General features: G+C 41.4%; 1 protein-coding gene across 4 annotated transcripts in view; it reads right to left on the bottom strand.

Moving 5' to 3' along the window:
- NRAP (nebulin related anchoring protein) overlaps positions 1–21,597 on the bottom strand; it is a 70,821-nt gene extending 49,224 nt beyond the window's left edge. For 2 of the 4 annotated variants that reach the window (XM_036106215.2, XM_036106216.2), the window contains exons 1-14: positions 21,385–21,597; positions 20,948–21,042; positions 20,158–20,245; positions 15,183–15,287; positions 12,594–12,698; positions 11,389–11,493; positions 10,566–10,670; positions 9,693–9,800; positions 9,369–9,467; positions 6,335–6,439; positions 5,213–5,329; positions 2,873–2,977; positions 1,283–1,390; positions 147–251 (exon numbers count right to left, since the gene is read on the bottom strand). In XM_036106215.2, coding sequence (XP_035962108.2) covers positions 147–251; positions 1,283–1,390; positions 2,873–2,977; positions 5,213–5,329; positions 6,335–6,439; positions 9,369–9,467; positions 9,693–9,800; positions 10,566–10,670; positions 11,389–11,493; positions 12,594–12,698; positions 15,183–15,287; positions 20,158–20,245; positions 20,948–21,042; positions 21,385–21,456 — 1,422 coding nt within the window. In that variant the 5' untranslated portion in view covers positions 21,457–21,597. The remainder of the gene's footprint in view (positions 1–146; positions 252–1,282; positions 1,391–2,872; positions 2,978–5,212; positions 5,330–6,334; positions 6,440–9,368; positions 9,468–9,692; positions 9,801–10,565; positions 10,671–11,388; positions 11,494–12,593; positions 12,699–15,182; positions 15,288–20,157; positions 20,246–20,947; positions 21,043–21,384) is intronic. The other 2 variants (XM_078077098.1, XM_078077099.1) reach the window with 1 other exon arrangement.
- Between the last annotated feature and the right edge of the window lie 106 nt (positions 21,598–21,703).

Here is a 21,703-nt window from a genome sequence, read left to right as displayed (position 1 = left end):
GACTTTCCTAACGGAAGAGTTCCCTTTCTCAATCCCTTCCATTAGGAACTGTTGTATCTTGTTTCTTTCCATCTTGCTACTTAAGAATCACTCCACAAGAAGAAGTGACAAGGAATAAGAGAAGATGTTCCTGGAGGGGGACTTACATCTTTCAAGGGAACCAGTTTCATTGTTGTTTGATAGGAAGGAGTGAGAGTGGCAGGGTAGTTGTAGTCCACAACGTCGTGTTTATAATCAGCCTTGTAGGTGATCTAAAACACAAAGAAAAAAAAACACAAGAGAAAAGAAATTAGTCCCCACTTTCTTTTGACCTTGTTTGAATGTCATGGGAAACTTTTAAAAAGTAACCAGAAATAAAATTAATTCCATTTCATCACCTCCAAGGAAAATTAAATTATGTTCACACTTTGCCTTTAATTAATTTGAATTCTTCTTAATTAATCCAAAATTAGCTAACTTCCATCTGTAGCACATTTATTTTATCTTTCTTATTAATTATGGAACTCCTTATAGTTTTTGTTAAAAAGTAACACTGGCACATGGGTGTATGATGAAAGAGCTTCTTGGCTAACCCCCCAGAAAATAAATGAAGTCAAGAGTCTTCAGAGTATTAAAATTTTTTTTTTAAAGGTCAAATTTGACATTCTCAAGCAGAGGAAATTTGACATTTGTATGTTTTACTAATGAAATTGGTTCCTTTGAAGTGCCCTTTACCTCCAAGATTTACAACTTGGCATTTACAAACCTGTCAACTGGACTGACAATGCCAAGGAGAGATTAAGAGATTCCATGCTATGGGATCTGATGTATTTTTTTACCCCACTACCTTGGCCAGTACTTGCCCACAGGAGGTCTTCAATGAACACTACAATTGAATAAATGAGTGAACCAACCAACCAACCAACCAAACAACCCCAAATAAATCACAGACGCTTTGGAAGTTTGAGGAATTTCAAATAAGAATTATGTTCATCCATTTCTCTTTATCTCTCAGAAACTGAATGTTTTTCTCACACTGGATCAAAGATAATAGATCTAAGTACTCTTCAAGCCAGAGAAAGCTGAGATAAATAAATTGAAGCTTTTGAAAATTTTCAAGGGTTTTACCTAGCTTTGGTTATATTGGTTAATGTTTAGAAGCTTTTATGGGTCAGTCTTTATACAACAGGACACTGACTTTTAAAAAGGAAGTTTGAAAAAGAGTTGGCTGAATTCCTCCTATTTTACCTCCCTCCACCCCAATATGTCCCCAGACCTATAGGCCCTTCAAAATTGGACTCACGTTGCTTGCCAAGCTTCCAACCTTCATAGCATGGAGAGTCCGTCTGTCCATACCAACTCCTTCATAGTGGCCTCTCATGTGGTTCTGGTAATTTTCCTTATATTTATTCTACATGGAAACACAAAACAGTCAATAAAAGATTTCTCTTCCCAACATGTTGAAGATCAACTACTCATCATAATGCACTAAATTGGAAATATAAATGATTAAATAGAACCTATTTAAGTAGTCAGTGTATCACTGAATAAAAAATAAGCCAAACCTTCATTTAAAAAACCACTTAAATTTCAAGCAAGCACAAGAAGATGGAGGGAGACAAGCACATAAGCACACAACCAAACATAGGATCTGGTGAGTACAGACAGCACAAAACAGACCCAATTTTCTTTTTAACATTTTCACTTGTAAATGTGTCAGATTTTTCCCGTGTGAAAACCTCCCATGAGTGGGGTGGGGGGCTCTCCAATGGACAAGACTGATCGTGCAGACACTGGGTACAAAGCCCCAGGCTAGGGGCTTGTACAAATCACTGTGTGCTATTACCTCTGTTTCTAATTATATGAAGAATATAACCTGAGCTTTGCCAAATTCTGTGTTTTTACACCACAAATTAGTGGCTACTAAAACCATGTGAAATAAGGATGTCATGTCCCAAATGCATCTTACCAAATGAAGGGAAAACCAAAACAGGATGCCAAGAAGTCATAAATAGGAAAATCTGGGTAGCTTCTAATGAAGCTGCATTAAAATCACCTACCTGGGAGGCCACTGACTTTCTAGGCACAGAGATTATTTAAACAAATACTATTACCATGTATCAGACACGATTCTACTCAGTTCATCTTCACAAGGACTCCATGAGAAGGAAGGACTTAGTATCATCCCCATTTTACACATGGACAAAGTGGCTCGGGGGTGCTTAAACAACTTGCCCAAAGTCGAACACTTGACTAACCACGGAGCCAGGTCTGTCAGCTTCAAAGCTGGTGCTCTTCACCACTACATGTAGGCAAAACAAATTCCTCTCTGAGCCTTACGAAGTCCCTCATGATCTTAAATTTTACTACAGTATGCAGCGAAGCAGAAATAAAATCACATCATCTAGTATAGGTCCTTGATGTTCTCAAGGAAACATCTCCAGAACTTCTCTGAGAATTTCCAAATTTGCAAATGCCATCTGTTTCTCTGTAAAACCAGGAAAGCACATCTGGGTCCCCAGGTTAAATGAGATCAGACATGAACTAAGAAGCACAAAGTTGCATTGAGAGGGGATGTCGCATGCTCAGCCAGGCTCCCCCCCCCCGCATTCACCACCAGGAGCCCCCGATACTGCTACACAGGAAGAACACAAGAGGAGAGGTGCTGCCATTAAGGATTCAAGGTCAAGTGTGTGGTGGGGGATGGGACAGAATTTAACACTTTGTGGACTACTCCCTGCAGGCAATCTTGATCAAAACTCTTAGGTATTTGTGCCCAAGAGGCCATGCTTCTCTGAGACAAACAGATTTTTCACATAGACTGTCTCTTAAGAGACCTAGGAATTAGCTCATAAAAAAAGTCCAAAGAAATGCTTAGGTGTTAAAAACTCACATCACTGGTGAATTTTGAGATCTTGCTCACGTTCCTGAATTGAGGCGTCTCACAGTAGTTGATACTGTGACCTTTACTACTTCCCAGGTCCTTCTTATATTCCACCTTGGAAACCAAAACACCAGATGCACAATAGAACCAAGTCCAAAGCCACTCTTGAAAATGTCACCAGGACTTTACTAGGATATTTTTAGAAAACTTGCAACCCAACATTTAAAAATACCAGGCATAGGACGCTCGAAATTAACAGTACATTTTCCTTTCAAATAATAAATAAGTAAATCATCAGTTTGGTTCTGAAAATTAAAGATATATGGTCCCTTCCAAGAGAAAATCCAGTAAGAGATCATACAGCCCAAGAAGTGGCAAAATGGGTTTTAGAAATCAGGACGGCGGTTACTCTTGAGGGAAAGTGTCTGGGGGATTGTGGGGGGGTATGTCTGAATCATGTTCTGTTTCTTGATCTGGGCGCTAGCGTTGTGTCCACTTGCAGAAATCTTCCCCATTATGGACATATGGCATTTACACTTCACCATATGTACACTTAAATAAAATTTAACCCAAAAAGTTACTTTACAAAGGAGTATAATAAATGAGACCACTCATAGATGCACAGAGCGTCTTCTAATTTTAAACAGGTTGGCTAGTTGAGCTCCCCTGGGTAGCTGGATGTAAGATGTGAGGTTATAGTTATTGAATAAACCCCAAGTCGTCCCTGGTAATTGGAGGAGGCAGCTGAAGGCTGATTACCACGAATAGAGCATGACTGGTTTGTCCTACTGGATAAGGGCAAAAGGGCAAAAGGAAATTTTTGGATTTCCTACAACTAGATGTCCTACTTATGGTTATAAGGTCAAAAATAAATTGAAGGTTCTCCTGTGACCTCTTACCAAAAAAAAAAAAAAATACAATTTGTTATCCTATCTTATAAGACATATGGTGGAAACATGCTTTTTAAAGTATGCAAGATGAATTATAATGCTCACAATCTGATAAGAAGTGAAAAAAGTATAGCAAGCTATAAATATAGTTGAATTCTAATCTATAAATGTCTTTATATTCATATACTTGTTTATAGTATTTTCACCTAGAAAAAGGCCAAAATGTTAACAGTGTTTTTCCTGGGTGGTAAAACTGTACTTTCAGAGATCTGGTTCCAACTCTGTCCCTAAAAGTCTCTCTGAATCAGAATAAGACACTGTACTTTTCTAGACCTATGACAAAGTGAGGACCTTAAGATTGCCAAGGTCCCATCTAGATCTAATGTTCTGTGAATCAAGAGCAAGGTTTACTACTTGACTCTGCTCTTGTGGGGTGAAAGCAGCCAGAGACAATATGTAACCAAGCATGATGTGGCTATGTTCCAATAAGCTTTATTTACAAAACCAGGCTATGGGTCAGATTTGACACTCTGGTCGTAGTTGGCTGACCTCTGGCCTAGAGCATCAGAACCATCTCATACGTGAGCCTCCCACTGAGATTAGGAAAACGTCACTCCTGGTGATTCTGAGCAGCCCAAAGTTAGAGGATCACAGATTAAGGAATAGTTGGGGGGGTCAAAGACTGACCTTTAGAGGTTAGGGAAGAAAAATATCTTAGGATACTTGAATATCTGCTTCTGAGTTGCAGATAACTTGTTCTGGGAGTACTTTTAATAGCCGTCATTCTTCCCTTTGCAAGAGGTTGTTAACTCAAATGCCTTTAGGGTCTACTGAAGAAATGCCAATGAGACGTGGCTGGAAAGAAAAGACTGGAGGGAGTGATAAGGATTTGGGAGCTTGAGGGGTTATTTCCTTGCCAGAGTCCCAGCAATTCAAAAAATCTGAATCACCCGGTAGACCAAACAAAACACACGGTCTGGTGGCCAGTCCAGCCTCTAAGCTATGGGAATTCATAGGAGACACACAGCTCTGGGACACCGGACTCCAATAATAAGAGAATGAGAGAGGTTCCATGTTGGAAACACTTTCTGATCTTTGATTTCCACTCTGTTTGAATGACATATTGTTATAAAGGTTGGCTAGGGAAGTATTCTGCAACTAAAATTCAGCTGCCTGAATTTCTCTTATTCTGAATCAGAATAAGACACTGTACTTTTCTAGACCTTCTGAATATCTACAGCCTTCTGAATATCTACAGCCCTGTGAGAATTGGAGAGGAAACTTCTGAACCCTTGGAGAAACTCCATTTGTTTAATTTGTTTGATTCTAGGCTCTCTAGTGAGTTGCTTTTTTTACTGCCCATTTGTTCCATGGGAACTGGTAACTGTGTTTAGCTCCTGCGTTGTTGCACAGAATTTTTCACGCTGGGGTTGCCCCGTCCACGGTCCCCCGTACGCACCTCGCTCACAAGCTTGTTCACGCTCTGGGCCCGCTTGAGAACCAAGTTGTCTTGGGCTGGGAGGGAGTGATAATGCGCAGGGCCTTTCATCTTATTGAAGTCCTGCCTGTATTTTATCTGAAAGAAGCACACAAAGAGGGCCCAGAGTTGTTGTTTTCATGCTCCGTGAGAGAAATTACTCCAAAATGACCCCGCATTTAATGTCAACATTTACTTAAGAGAATTTTCTGAAGGGGAAAAAAAAAAAAAAAAAATCACATGGTTTTTTTTTTTTTTTCCTCCATGAAATCCATAAACCACTCAGTCCCTTTTGTATTAAAGTTTTACTGGCCCTTTTCACACTTTGTGTACTTTATACTCTAATTCTGCATGAAGAAACGTCTTAAAACAAGCATGCCAAAAGGTGTAATTCCAAACCCAGTCTGCCCATGGTTTCAACATCTTTTCTCACCTAAACTGCTAACAAGGGGCCAAGTGAGTTACGTGTTTTACTTCCCCTCTCAGGGCAAGAATGCACTGTCCTGGGCAAATGGGTATAATAACTGAATAGCACAGAGCAAAGGAGAAGGGCAAAGGGGGTGTGAAACTCATGCGTGGCTTCTAACTATACATAGACCAAGCTCAGATTGGCATGTTAGATCAACATGGGCACATCACTCGACTGAGTTTAATTATAGCTTATCTTTCAAGCACTGCCAGCTGGCCAGCATTCTGCAAATAAAAATCATTTTATCTACTGGGTTATACCCAGTTTGATAATCATATAAGCTGTTTTCATCAGCTATTCCCCTAAAGTGCTAGGTTTCTAAATGGCTTATTTTGCAAATACTCTCCTAACCCCAGCTTATCTGGCTGGACCAGCATCTGCACTTGCTTTAACTCACCTAAAGTAAGTTCCACCGTTTGTCGGTGTCACGCTCCTTTGAAGCAGATAAATGTGACCAAACAGTTTGAACAAAAGAAGATGTCAGAAATTTGGAGAGAAATTGAGGGCTAACATTTTACTCTGGCTCAGCCCTAAATAAATTGATCTGTGTGTAGGTTTCAGTTAAGCACAGTCTTCAACGTCTTGTTTCTCCTCTGCTTTGGTGGCTCTGCGGGTCGTTCCCAAGTGGTACTTACATCACTAGCGAGTTCATTGGCTTTCTTAGCGTTCTGATAAGCCGGGGTGATCATGGCGGGGAAGCTGCCTTTTCCTCTGTGCTCCTGATATTCCTCCAAGTAACCCTGCTGGGTGAATAGAAAATTTCCATCAAGGATGCTCCCCTCCCTGAATGGGGGGGGGAGTTGGAAATGATCTCTCCTAGAGCCTTTTCCTATAGAGGCCCATCCACACTGGACATTCCAGGGATCGCCTTAGGAGCAGAACCTTGTGGTGGCTAAGATGGTGGACTCTGAAGTCAGGTCTACTTACTGGCGCCTGGCACAGAGTCAGCACTAAATAAATGGTAACTATCATCATCAACATTTCCACTAGATAAATCCAGACATTCTACAAGTCTCCCAGACCCATGGATTATGGAGTACTCATTTCATATCTGACACCAGGGAGGTCCCTCTGCCTTCTAGTAATCTCAAATGCCGCCTTTCTTGGGCCCATTGGCAGATCTATGCAGAGAAACCCATTAACATCCCAGATACCGTTTTTCCAGTGATGTATGTTATTTGCCAAGAAGAAGAGCATTTTATAACTGTTTGAAGTTTTTTGTATTTGGGGGAAAATTTCAAATTGCCCTAAGAGGCTCTAAATGGGACTAAATGTGTATGTCAGAGTATTATAATCTGAGCCTGTTTCTTCCTTCCTCTTCCCCACATCACCCACCCACTCGCACAAAAGAAAACCTTCTCTCTCATATCAGTAGCATAAAGCTTTCCTGGCAGTGGGATATACTTCAAGACCCCGTCCCACACTACCTTCTCTCTGGAAAACTCCTCCCTCATTCCCAGTCCTGCCCCAGGCAGAATCAGCTACTTCCTCATCTGTGTTCCCACCCATCTGAAACAGCCTTATGTGCCCCCTCAAGCTCATAACTCCATCTCCCTCCGGCCTCCTCCAAGGCAAGGGCCTGCCCCGCTCCTGCACCAGGGTCGGAGTCTGGCACACACATTTTAAAAAATAAAACAGTTGGGTCAAATTAGAAAGTCCAGGCTTTTCCTTTATCCAATAGTGACAATTGTTTAGCCTGAGCGCTCCTGTATGTTTGGCTGCCAAAATGTTCTGGGCCAAACGCAACAAGTAAAAAAAGTTAAGCTAAAAAAATAATAATAATGAAGGCTCCCAAATTCTTTGGTAATCCCCTTTTGCTCCTTCTGCTCTATGGGTGGGGGTTGGCTTATAGCTTTATTTTCACTTCTCTGCTTATACGTATCTATGTTAGGTATATAAATCTTTTAGTGAGACACTCAATCCTCCTGGGGATTTGACTGGTTACAAACAATAAGTAGATTACATGATACAGCCCATTCACCTAAAAAAATAGTTATTCATGAAAAGGAAGGATGAATTGTTTGGCATTTTAGGCACTACGGGTATTTATAGTTTATCTGACTGTCTGCTTCTTTCTCACTCCCTCCTACTCATGCCTGGTGGGTCCCGCTAAATCACACAAGGAAATGCCACACGAGGCTGATCCTCTTGACAGTTGTTCGGGGCCCTATCAAACAGCACCCTCTTTGATTCTTAGATTTGTTATTAGCATGACCGGAAACTTCAGCCAAGATGTCCTAATAAGTGAGAACCAACTACAACACTGTGAGGTTACATCTTATCGATGTGTATAGATATGTCTAGACACGCTCATGTACTGGCAGAAAGCGTTGGCCACATTTAGAACAAAATATTTTCTGCCAAATATAGAAACCAATTTTTAAAACTGATTTTTAAAAGTTGTCTTGAGCCTTCTATACCATAGATTTAAAACATGAAACTCATAAAAACGGGCGCCTGGGTGGCTCAGTTGGTTAAGCGACTGCCTTCGGCTCAGGTCATGATCCTGGAGTCCCTGGATCGAGTCCCGCATCGGGCTCCCTGCTCGGCAGGGAGTCTGCTTCTCCCTCTGACCCTCCCCCCTCTCATGTGCTTGCTCTCTCTCATTCTCTCTCTCTCAAATAAATAAAAAAATTAAAAAAAAAAAAAAAAAAAAAGAAACTCATAAAAACATAATTTCATTGAGGTTAAAGCACTGACTGAGGCCATTTAAGTAACTTATAGAATTTAATAAAATGGACTTTTTCATTTAAGACTGAACACTTTTGCTCAGACAGACATTTGCAAAGGGGTCACACCCCATCTCCACATAGATCCCAAGTCTTAACGCAAGTGTCTCCCTAGACACTCTTCTACAGAAAAGAAACAAGTTGTTTCCTTTTATAAATTATGTATGTTGAATAAATCATGTATGTTGTAGAATCTACCCACTGACAAAAAATTCAAATAACTTTCCAATTAGTTTAAAAAAATCAACTAAACTCCCTGCATGTACTCTTCGAGTACACACACTTAGCCTTCCAATATTCTTTACTTACAACTGTGAAAAGATGATGTTCCCTTTCTCTCCTACACCTGTTTAGTACCAGAAAATACGGAGGGATGTACAAATAAAAATTAGCTTCTAATTATCATCTCAACCTTTTTCCCCTCTGTCACTAGGTAGTTCACGTGAGAAGCGAAACTGGGGAGAAGATTTGCATTCTCTGGCAAATTGCTTCATCTAGCAACCTAGATAAGAGATGTAGCTTCTAAGAAATGAGCCCTGCTACTTAGTGAAGTGCCCAATATGTTTCCAGACGTGCATTTGGATCCCTTTCATGCTTATACAGTGATGAGATAAAATTAGCCAGTCTTAGGCCTTGGGACCATTCTTCAATGAATAGGTGAGAATGCTTTACTCTTGGCAAATCCACCATCTTGACAGAGGTTCTTTATTTTTAAAAAAAGAAACGGAAAAGTGCTTAGAAACTGTTTTCCCATGCAGATCAAGTTGAGCCCAATGTAATTGTTTGTCATTGCTTTCTGACTTGGAAAATCCATCTTTCGTAAATAGGGCAAGATAAACCACAGGCCAACCCCTGACTCAAGGGCCATCGACAGGTGACAGGCCAGCAGGCTAATGACCATCAGAAAGGGCAGGCTCCCAGGAGTGGTTTCATCACCTACCTGGCCATACTGGTCCATGCATTCCCTTGTGTCTGCAGCCCCAGCAGCCGGACCAGCCATTCCTTTCATTTCCCTTTGATATTGTTGATGGTACTTCACCTAAATGAAGGGTAAGGACAAACCTCGGGAATTTCACTTTCTATGCACAGAAGCCAGAAGACTAAAAACAAATGTCTTGCAGAATATTCTGTTTCTGCTTGGGTCCAGGGAAAGCTACTCCCTGGACCACAGTGCATGCAAAAGGAGACAGGAAGTTGTACTCGCCAGGCCCAGGTAACTTCCTGCTTCCTCCCCTACCACGAATACACTGTCATGGACACTCACAGCACTGGCCAGCTCATTGGCTCTCTTGGCTATCTGATATGCGGGTGTGATCATAGCAGGAAAACTGCCTTTTCCTCTCTGCTGTTCATAGTCCTCTGTGTATCTCACCTAGAAGATGAAAAAAGAAAATAAATATCATGCCACAATCCCACAATGTATGAGGCCATCTGATGAGAAGTCCTGCCGAGGGTTTGCATGACCCCCTCAGGTCCCCCTGACACAGCCCCTATGGCACCATCACTGGTTTATGGCTTGATGGACCACATGCATCTCCTTTACCATTTTATTTCCCCAAACCCAGCACAGTGCCTGGTACATGGAGACACTCAATGCAGAATTCAACACATACTTATGAAGCACGTGCTGTGGGCCAGGTGGTGGGGCTGGGCAGAGGAAGGAGGCTTTTGCCCTCAAGGGGCCACCAGTCAAGTCTAGGAGACAAAAGAGGCTTCTCAACCCAAGGCAAGTGGAAGCCACTCGTTAAGCTGAACCTGGATTTGAGCTTACACTTCCCGCTCAGAAAAAGACTAAGTTCTTGGTCTTATTATGCTAGGAAACAAGGGGGCTGTGAAAAGGCAAATGGTAGAAATTCCTTGGAAGTTATATTCTATAATTTGCAGTGACAAGGACTGAATTTTTTCAGATGAATCACATACATCTGACTTGTGACTGATACTAAGTTTTCTCTCTAAGGAAGAGTTTTCACAAGGTCTGTGCTGGCTGACTTATCTGACTTGACCATCCTTGACCTTAGAAAGTTCTCCCTGGCTCCCACACGGGACCAAGAGGCCTCCTCCATTCTTCCTCCCTCCGCCTCCAAGGAAGGAAGGAAAGGAGAATCTTGAAGGCCTCTAGGCCTCCATCATTTCTTACATCACTTTGAAGCTGTCCTCCTGCCTTGGCCCGTAGCAGCTCAGGGGTGTCTGCCACCGTGGTGAACCTGGACACGCGCTCGTCATGCCCTCTCTTGTATTCCACCTGATGAAGAGATGGCATGGAGTCAAGGTCATACCCACCAGCCTTTGTGAGGACCCTTCTTTGCAGCTGTCCTGAAGCTATACCATCGTGCTAGACTCAACAAAAGCTTATGGCCAAGTCTTTAGGGCTGGTTTCCTAAGCTCCGCTTTAAAAAGCATCATTCCTACTATGTTAAGCCCAAGAGAATGCCAGGCACGGTTAACCATTAACAAATACTAACTCACTTCATCTCTATAACAATTGCATGAGGCAGGACTATTATTTTCCCCATTTTACAAATGAGCTGCTGAGGAATAGAGAAGCTTAGTCATTTGCTCATGGTCACACAGCTAGTAAGTGAGAGAGCCAGGATTCCAATCCTTGCATTCTGGCTCCAAAAATCTGAGCTATCTTAGCCAACAAGCTTTGCTATTCCTCAGGAGGACGTGCCATCCACTTAATAACAATCAGTGTCTAAAATGCTAAAGTGACCTCGAGAAATTATTTGGTCCAGTCTTTGGATGAGCTAACTGGTCTCTCCATTTGATAGATGTGGCCCAGTCAAGGCACAAAAGATAACAGGTAGGGAAAACATAAGAGCACAGTTTTCTCCATAATACCACACTAATGACACCTACTGTCCATAAGCACTCTCTTACTGGTTTTTATCTGAATCCCAGAGTTTCATTAGCAACCAAAATTAGCATAATCTATGGTGAATAAGCCCTGGGACGCTCACTTGGCTGGCCAGCTGGTTGGCTTTCTTGGCTCTTTGATAAGCAGGCGTGATCATGGCTGGAAAGCTCCCTTTGCCCCTCTGTTGCTCATAGTCTTCTGCATACTCCTGCTGGACAGAATCAACATCAGCACAAGAACCAATATGATATCAGATAAGAACGAAGAAAACTATAATTGTGAGCATCATCAGAACCAATGCAACTGGATTTATAAGGTAGTTGGAAACCATTTCAATCACCTGGAGTAAATTTGAAAATGTTATTCCACTGGTGATTTGAATAACATCTTCGACACTGAAGAAATCCTATTTCCCAGGTCAAAGGGACTCCCGTTCAGTGCTTACGTTGAATTATGTGGAACCTGGCCCAACCCAAGGGACCCAAAGAGAGCACAACCCCTTCGACTCAAAGGCTTGTATGATAATGCAGCAGTTAATGTGCGGGAGATTTTTCTGTAACTTGTCCACTAGAATTAGTTCTACAGCATTGAGAGTAAAATGTTAGGTTTCCCTTCTTACTTTCTGAGTACCTCTGATGATTAGTCTTCCTAATGAGACATGGCTCCTAGCATTTGTGTCTCTGCTTTCTTTCCATCTGCTAAAGGCTAAGTCACTAAAGACTGATGATAGTTTCCAAAGTAGTTTCTTCAAAGGGTAAGTGCCCTGAGTGTGTGGAGAGGACCAGAAGGTACCGTGTGTAAATCATTAAGAATCTCCACAATCTGGGCTAAAACTGCCTTTTCTACATGAAAATCTACTAAAATCTCTCTTACAGTGCTGGGGGGGGGGCAGAAGTCTAAAATGGGCCATCAGGGCTGGTCTCTTCTGGAGGCTCTAGAGGAGACTCCATTTCTTTATCTTTTCTAGAGGCCACTTGCATCCCTTCGTGTATGGTTCCCAATGGCTTTGACCTCTGCTTCTGTAATTACATCTCCTTGTCTCTGACTCTGACCTTCTTGCCTCCCTCCTTATAAGGATGCTTGTGATTACCTTCATCCACACTAACAATCCTGGGTAATGTTCCTATCTCCAGATCCTTAGCTTAATCATATCAGCAAAGTCCCCTTGGCCAGGTAATGTAACAGTTATACCTTTCTGGGGATTGGGACATGGTAATCTTTGGGGGAGGGGCCAGTAGTCTGTCTACCACAATCTTTAGCTAAAGAAACATTCAAACTAATTGCTAGAATAAGTTCTGAGGCCCTTACCTCACCAAGAGACTTTCGGGCCTCAACCATCCTTACAATTTCAGGGTCTGGCAGAGCTCCTGGGCACCAAGCATTCCCTTCCCCATATCCAGTCCAATAGGCTCTCTATAAAGGAAACACACAAATGCATAAACACATACCCCACACATTTGGTTGGTAAGACCTACCCCACCCTCTTAGCAATGCTCACATACACTGTCAACATAAGAGAAATTCTCTAAAAACTATAAATTCCTGTTGGCATATGGTGGGTCTCACCTAACAACAATGTTCAATTTTTTCACCTAGAAAATAATCTAATATCCTAAAAAGTTGAACTTTCTGAGATTCACTTATATTCTAGAAGGGTTTCAAATGTAACTCAGCATTTCTTTGCTCAGCACTGTACCTAGACTGAGCAGTGGGGAGTCATTATGGACGGGCGATGTGAGATTAACCAGCATGATTCAGACGTGCTGCAAAAACCTACTACTTGTCATGTGCCTAATATTGGGATAAGCAATGAACACTGAGAAAAGAAAAGCCAAAAAAAAGAGAATACAGTCTCTTATTTAAGATATCTGTGGCCTCTATAGGGAGATGAAACCAACATAGGAAACAAGTAATGATTAGAAAATGTTTGTGTGCGTAAGTGTACTGTATTGAGGATAGACGCAAGGTTTTAAGAAGCAATCTGTATATGATGGGCCCCATTATGGATAGGAAGATGGAACCTAAGCTGGACCTCCAAGGCTGAGGTCAGTTAACAGGGGCAAAAGGAGAAAGAAGGACATCCATTCTAGAAGGTCAGTTTCATTAAGGCAAGGATTTTCATCAGTTTTGTTCACTGATGTATTCTAACAGCCTGGAACAGTGCCTGGCACATAACTGACTCAATAAGTATTTGTTGAATAAATTCCAGGAGTGGGGACTACCATGAATTAAAGCATGAAGGCAATGATGGGCTTTGTGTGAAAGACCATGGCAATGATGGGCTTTGTGTGAAAGACCATGAGGAGATGGGTGTGACTGGAATTGAGGGGAAGAGATGGGGAGCCAAGTGGGCTGGAGGTGGGGCAAATTGGACAGGTTGGGTAGAACCATGCTTTGGAGATCTGGAAAGACAGATAATTCACATATGAAAATATGCTCAATGATACTAACAATCAGGGAAATTTAACTTAAAACAACAAGATAGGAATTGTCAAAAACTTTTATCTGGAAATACCAAGTATTGATGAGAGTGTGGAGGAATAAGTATTCCCATCTTCTGCCCGTAAGAGTATTAAATGCACAGCCATATTAGAGCGCAATTTGACAATGGCCATGGAAATTAAAAAGGCATGCACCCTTTCATCACCTAGCAACCTCATTTTTCATTACCTATTCTAGAGAAACCCTCACTGTGTCCAGAAGAGGTCACACACAAGGGTGTCCACTGCAACTTCGTAATAGGAAAAAAAAAATTGGAAAGAACCCTGCCCATCAATAGAAGAGCATGATACATCCATTCTTAATGGTTGCATTCATGATACACCCATCCCGCAATAGCTTAAAAGGAGGTTGACACAGAAATATCTCCAAGATATTTGTGGATTGAAAAATATAAGCTGCAAAATAAGGCATGCTGTTTCGTGGAAAAAATTACACATCCCGATAGAAACACACATATGCAATGTTCAGTGAAAATAATGGCTAATATTTACTGTGCCTACCATTGTTCTAAGGTCTTTACATTTGTATACTCTTTTAATCTTCCAATGGTTCTGTGAATCAGGAATTGTCAGAAGTTCAGTTTACAGATGAGAAAGCCAAAGAAAAGAATGGTTAAATAATTCATCAAAGGCCCCTCAGTATGTGGCAGTGGTCATATCCAAATGGGAGTACTAAGAAATAAATGACATAGATCTATATTTATAAATGAGTAAAGTCTGAAAGAATACCCACAAGACTGATAATGACAGGTACCTCTGTAGAGGGACTGACTAGAGATGGTGCACAAGGAGTTCCTCTGCACTTGGCTTTTTTTACAATGAGGAAAACGCAAGTATTATGTGTATAATGAAAAGTAAATGGCTGAGGAATTTTGAAACGATGAGACTCTCACTAGTGAGCATAAATTCTCAGGTGGTAGGAAGAGTAAGTTAGGGCCATCCAGGAAGCTGTGTGTGACCAACGTCACTGGACAGACTGGACAGAGGCAAAGCCAGAAGAGAGAAGGCCATTTTGGAAGGTCCTGGCAAAGGTTCAGGCAGGAGATGATGTGGATCAGAGCAGGGAGAGTGAAATGCAGGACAAGGGGCAGACCTGAGGGAAGGATCAGAGGCAGGAAGGGCAGCCGTGGTCTCCAGCCTGGGTGGTTGTTCCCAGGGACAGAAACACAGTAGTTGGAAGGGACAAACTGACTAGTGAGTTTGGACTGGAAGCAGATACGGTGGAGATGACCTCATGACATGCTGGGAGATGTCTTCTGTGGACAGCTGGAATCACAAACTGGGTGAACGAAAGCCTAATCAATTTCTTTAGAAGTAATACTCATAATGCGTCTCACTTGCAGAGTGTGTCGGTCTTTTCCCTTTTTCCCAAACCCATTCACACCTCTCCTCTCACCTTGTTCATCAGGGCCTGCCCGTCAGGTGCATCTGTCCCATCCCTGGATTTCATGTCCCAGTGAAAAACCGACTTAAACTGTCCGCCCTCATCTTGGTCATCAATCTGCACCATGGAGACATTGTCAGTAATGTTTCCATCAGAGAAGAGAAAGAAAATAAACAACATATAGTTAAGTTGGAGGGACTATTCTAAATCTCAACGGTAAAGCTTCGTAAGTGCACAACGACACACTGTCAGGCGCACCTGCTCCACCAGCCAGGTGGCACATGCAGAGCCCCTGCAGTGTGCAAAGTTCTAGTCAGCAGTGCAATTAAAAAGACTGAAGGTCTCAATGACCTCATCACATGACACCCAGTATTCAGGTTGGAGTAACCTCAGAAAACGCTAGATATCAGAGTAGTGGTTCTTAACTTTAGTCTGTGCCACAATCACCTGTTAACATGTTGTAACATGTTGTTAACATGTTGTCCCCCCAAATTCATGTATGCATTCTCCTATGCTTTATAATTTTACCTTTAATATCTTGATCTGTAATATACCTTGAGTTAGTTTTTTGTGTATGGGTATGAGGTAGGGGTCCAGGTTCATTTTTTTCCATACAAATATCCAATAACTCCAGCACTGCTTTCCTGAAAGATCATCCTTGCTACACTGGATTGCAATGGCACATCTGTCATAATTCGAGGGACCGCATAAGAGCGGCTCTATTTCTGGACCTTGGATTGCATTCTACTGGCCTGTCTATTCTTATGCAATACTATGCTATGTTAATGACTACTACTTTTATAGTAAATCTCAAAATCTTGTAACCAAAGCCCTTCAATTTTGTTCTTCAGAGTTTCTTGGCTATTCTAGAATCTTTGTGCGGTTCACATCAATTTTAGAATCTGTGGGTCAATTTCTATGAAGAACACCAGGATTTCGGCTGGAATTACATTGAACGTGTAGATCAATTTGGGCAAAACTGACATAGCAATGGTATCTTCGGAGTCTTGGGCTGGGCAAAGAGTTCTTAAAGACAACCTAAGTAGGACCTGCCATAAAAGAAAAAATCAAAAGGTCTTAGGTCCCAATCCAGATTTCATAATGGATGAGGTCTAAAATGGGGCCAGAAACCTGCAATTTAACAAGCAGAAGTTGAAATCATGAATTTTACTGATGAAGAAAGAAACTGAAAGCAAAGAAGTGACCTTACTAAAGTCACTCAACAGGTAATCAGAGCCAGGCTTAGAATCCAGGAATTCTATTTCCACATGAAGGGCACTTCCTCTCATCGAATTTCTAGGCTGACTACTGCTCGGCGAAGCTGCAATATGTGTATTTTTAAATATATAAATTGAGAGTGCTTTACCTGCTTCTTCCCCTGGATTTTGAGAAACTACCGCAAACATGACGTAGACTGAAGGCAACGTTTCTGGTCAGCAGCACTACTGACATTGGGGGCCGGTTAACTCTTTTTCCCGGGCCCTGTCTGGGCCACTGCATGATGTTTAGCCGCATAGCTGCTCCTTACCCATCAGACGCCAACAGTACCCCTCCCTGCCAGTTGTGACATTCTAAAAAGTCCCCAGACATCACAAATGTCCCCTGAGGAGTAAAATTGCCCTTCTCGAGAGCCATTGCCTTAAGGAATCAGAATCGCAGGATCAAAATAGATAGAAAGCCTTATTTGCTGTCCTCCACCCACAGGACAAACCCTTCACTGGGGTGTACCTGCCTCTCCAGAGACTTTTCATGAGATTCCGGATTATTCTGAGGAAGTAGGAAGAGGAAACAAAAGCCACTAAGTGTCTCAAGTGGGGTAAGGAAGAAGCATTAAGAGCTAAAGTCCCTTCTCTGAATAAAAGAGAACCTAGATGTTTTATTCTCCTAAAAATTCCACGCAAGCCTACCAAACAGGAAATTTTGTCTTAGACATTTATTTATTTAGTTTTAAAAGGGTGACATTTAGGAAACACAAAAATGTCAGCCTGCTTCGAATGCCAACTCAAACTCTTTCCTTTTCTCCTTCATCGCCATCAGTGAAGCATCCCTCTTGTTCTTTCTTTTAACACATGTGCAACGAATTTGTTTTTATTCAACTGGCAAACTCAGAGATGCAAGAGTTAGGCAAGAAAGTCATCCATCCCCCTTCCTCAGGTGGGCCTATAAGACCCGGGCCTAGAAGGGGCACAGCTGTCCATTTGAAATTTTTCCTGGTGGGGAAGGAGGACCTCAACAGCCAATTGTTTGGCATAACGCACACATACACACACACACGCACACATGCATACACAAATATACATGTATACACACATACACCATGTACACACAAATATACACAGAGACGTACACACATACACACCCACACACCACACACGCATATACATACACACACACGTGCATGCATGCACACATATGTATATCCACACACTACGTACACATGTGTGTGTGCCCGTGCACGCTTATTCACACCTACACCCACACATACATACACTCCCCATATGCACGCACACATATTTACACACATGCACACATATTCGCACAGAAGCAAACAAATGCACACACACAGGCGTCCCGGGAAGTTCACATCACTGTCTGTGGCTAGAACCAGAACCAGGAAAATTCTCACTCCAGATCGGGCCTGTCACACACAGTGAAAAGAAAATGAATCCACTACCACCTCAAAGAAAGGTAACATTGTGTGACCTGTTGTATGATTGGAAGGTAGGGACATGCTTGTTAAAAGCTAGCGTAGTATGGAAAAGTAAGGATATTAGGGATCCTGTTGTAGAGAATGTAGTATGTCCAAACAGCACTCAGATGCTGTAAGTACTTCTCCTGGCGTTGAATCTGTCAAACCCTGGCTATACAACGGTAGAAACATCTGGATGTTTGTAAACATAAACAAGTGCTTTTTTCCTTCTGGACAGTTTGCACTATGTGCATAGAAGTAGGCCAGTGGAGCAGTTTAGGATATGGGTTCTAGAGTCAGATAGATCTGGATCTGTACCCACTCAAGTAGCTGGGTAAAACCAGGCAGGTTACTTAACCTCTCTGAGCCTCAGCCTCCTCAACTGTAAGATGGTAACATTACAGAGGATTCTTGTGAAGAAAAAAAGTGAGAGAAGACAGAGAAAGAGCCCAGCAGAATGTTTGGCACTCTGTTTAAGTAAGAGCTTCACTCAGTATTTATCGCAATTTTGTGTAGCTGCCCTTAGACATCAAGGGACGAAAACAAGATCCTAAAAGAACAAACGCTCTCAATGTCCACAATAGCCAAACTGTGGAAAGAGCCAAGATGTCCATCGACAGATGAATGGATAAAGAAGATGTGGTATATATATACAATGGAATATTATGCAGCCATCAAAAGGAATGAGATCTTGCCATTTGCAATGACGTGGATGGAACTGGAGGGTGTTATGCTGAGCAAAATAAGTCAATCAGAGAAAGACATGTATCATATGACCTCACTGATATGAGGAATTCTTAATCTCAGGAAACAAACTGAGGGTTGCTGGAGTGGTGGGGGGTGGGAGGGATGGGGTGGCTGGGTGATAGACACTGGGGAGGGTATGTGCTATGGTGAGCACTGTGAAGTGTGTAAGACTGTTGAATCACAGACCTGTACCTCTGAAGCAAATAATACATTATATGTTAAAAAAAAAAAAAGAAGAAAATAGCAGGAGGGGAAGAATGAAGGGGGGGAAATCGGAGGGGGAGACGAACCATGAGAGACTGTGGACTCTGAGAAACAAACTGAGGGTTCTAGAGGGGAGGGGCGTGGGGGGATGGGTTAACCTGGTGATGGGAATTAACGAGGGCACATTCTGCATGGAGCACTGGGTGTTATATGCAAACAATGAATCATGGAACACTACATCAAAAACTAATGATGTAATGTATGGTGATTAACATAACATAATAAAAATAAAAAAAAGAATAAACGCTCTCAGTAATCTAGGATTGTTTGTGAATTCTTAAGGCTTGCGAATCCTTCGAAATCAGTGATGTATAAGCAGCTCTGCAGCTCGGGCTCTTCACCAGCAGAATGAGAGAATAACAGTACTTACCCTATTGGAAGTAATGTGTATTAAGTGAATTAAATGATCGTACAGTCAATGTTACATAAGCATGTTAAAAAAAATAATAAGCTCACAATTAGTGCAGGGCTCTTAGCAAAATAAGCTCCTTGGCAGGAGGCGTGGGGGTAAGCTCAATCTAACACACGTTTTCCTGAGGAGACTGGCGGCCTAGGCAGGCAGGAGAGGCAGTCTGAGGTGAGGTGACATGAGGAGGGCAGATCACTGACAGCCTTCCACCTCCTATGCAATTTTCTAATTTTAGAAAGTTGCTAGCTCTATCCCACAGAGCAACTTCCATGGGGCAGGGGGGAAAGAAGTTAAATGAGTCATCATTTTAATAAATGCAGGCATCCAAGCTATTTGACAAGATCCAATTGTTGGTTTTTCAAAAGAAGTTGGTTTATCAACAAGGCTCCCTTGTCTATCCAAACATCACTTCCAAATCAAAATATTTTTGACCTACCCCCTACCCCAAGGGGAAAGAGAGGCTGCTAGTAATCGTAAAAACACCTGAATTCAGAGAGATTTTAAGAGTGTGGTACTAGAGGTTTTTAGTTTTCTATACCAAAATAATCATGGGAGAAAGTAAGGAAAGGCTCTTGTAATGTTTTCCAGCTATATAAACTTTGTTTTAGGTTATTAAACACCTAGTGTATACAGGGACTATCAACGTGAACAGAGCCAGCAGACAGAGATTACAAAGACATCAAATATTCAAGCTAGATTATCTTGGGTATTGGCCCTTACATTGTGGTGGGACAAACGGCAATATTTGTTACTTAAATGCACTTTGTACTTATAAATGGAGAACATGAGCGGGTTCCAGGTTGACACAGACACTTAAGAACCTGAGTTAAGAAATTTTCTTTAAAGGTTATTTTGAAATTCAAAATTAAGTCTCTTACCCCATGGATGGCTTCTGGAGACTTCCTCACATTAAGATTTAATGGAGTATGATAGACACTTGTGAAAGTGTTGTTCTTGGGGTTATGGCTAGAAAAAATAGATATAAACCAAAATTAGAAATGTACTTTACCCAAGATGATTGAGTGACTATCCCTAAAGGTATAGTCATTTTTTTAAATTGATAAATATAAAACTTAATAATTGCATGTTAAAAAAAAGATGGCAGTTCATTCAATGGAATATTTTTTAGTTTTCTTAAATGCAATTTATGATTAGTTTTCAATAAAATATAAAAACTCAAAACTCAAAAAAAAAAAACCTTAATAGTTAAGTTTACAATTTTCCAGGCAATGTCTTAAACAAAAAATAAAGGAAATCAAATAAATTCAATAGATACAATTTAAAGACCAAATTTAACTGGAAATGGTCACTTAAAAACTTTCTGAAAAAATAGAAAAGGATTCTGGAATTATTTAAAAGAAAAATATTAAGGCTTTATAGGCATATCTGTGGCAATTACACTGCTCTGAAAAGTATTTAATGATTTGATATGGGGTTATAGCGGGTAGATTTGACTTTTTACCTACAAGAAATTTGAAAATTTCAATTTTCTGTCCTTTGCATAAAATCCTGCCATAGGGCTCGTCAATGATTATATGTAAATGAAAAATTTGGGGAAGATATTTCTTGGATTTAACACTGGGCTGTGTGATTGGAAGCTCTGGTTGGCTACTTGTTAAAAAATAAATAAAACCCAAGAGGTGGTGGGGCGGGGCACCAAACACTTACGCGTGACAATATGGCTTTTTCTGGTGACTCACGAAGTTATTAACCGATAGCATCATCTTGCAAACTTCACAGTGAAAACATGCTTTATGCCAGATCTAGAAATCATATAAGAAAAAGATGTAGCAAAATTACCTTTTCTTCCAGACTCAGGATTCTTATACATTTCCAGGTAAAAATGGATCCTTAGAGATAAAATGGTAATACACACACACACACACACACACACACACACACACGACTACAATATGTTAAATGAATGAATAACCTTTTTTTTTTTCAAGGCAACATAGAAGACAGAGATAGAAATGGGTAGAACTGAAGAAAGACGAGAAATACATCTTCTTTTGATTGTTCAAAAAACCCTACACATCCATACGTAAGAAGACAAATCTCCCATATTGGTTATTATTTCCAAAGGCCAAGAAATGTCCACTGACCTGATCTAGACAGCTGATCTTCTCGGCAGGATAAACTCCATACCCACACCTAGTGCAAGCCTGCACATTCATCTTGGTGTCCGAAGAGAGAAGACAAAGCTAGGCAACGGGCAAGAAATCCAAGGAAAAGTCCCAGGCTAGCTGTGCAAGTTAAATCCCCGTGGGCACCTTGATCATTCAAAATCCAACTTCCACTTTCCTTTGCTGACCTTCTAGTTTGAAGTCAGCAGCTGGATGGTTTTTAAAGCTGCCACTTACTCAAGGGACTATTTTAGCGACTCACTCAGCACGCATGCGCCTGGGAAATTAGGTGGAGGTA

This window comes from Halichoerus grypus, chromosome 7 (assembly GCF_964656455.1).
Source record: "Halichoerus grypus chromosome 7, mHalGry1.hap1.1, whole genome shotgun sequence".
Taxonomy (NCBI): Eukaryota; Metazoa; Chordata; class Mammalia; order Carnivora; family Phocidae; genus Halichoerus; species Halichoerus grypus.
The sequence above is the reverse complement of the archived record's forward strand: the minus strand, read 5'-3'. Positions and strand labels throughout refer to the sequence as shown.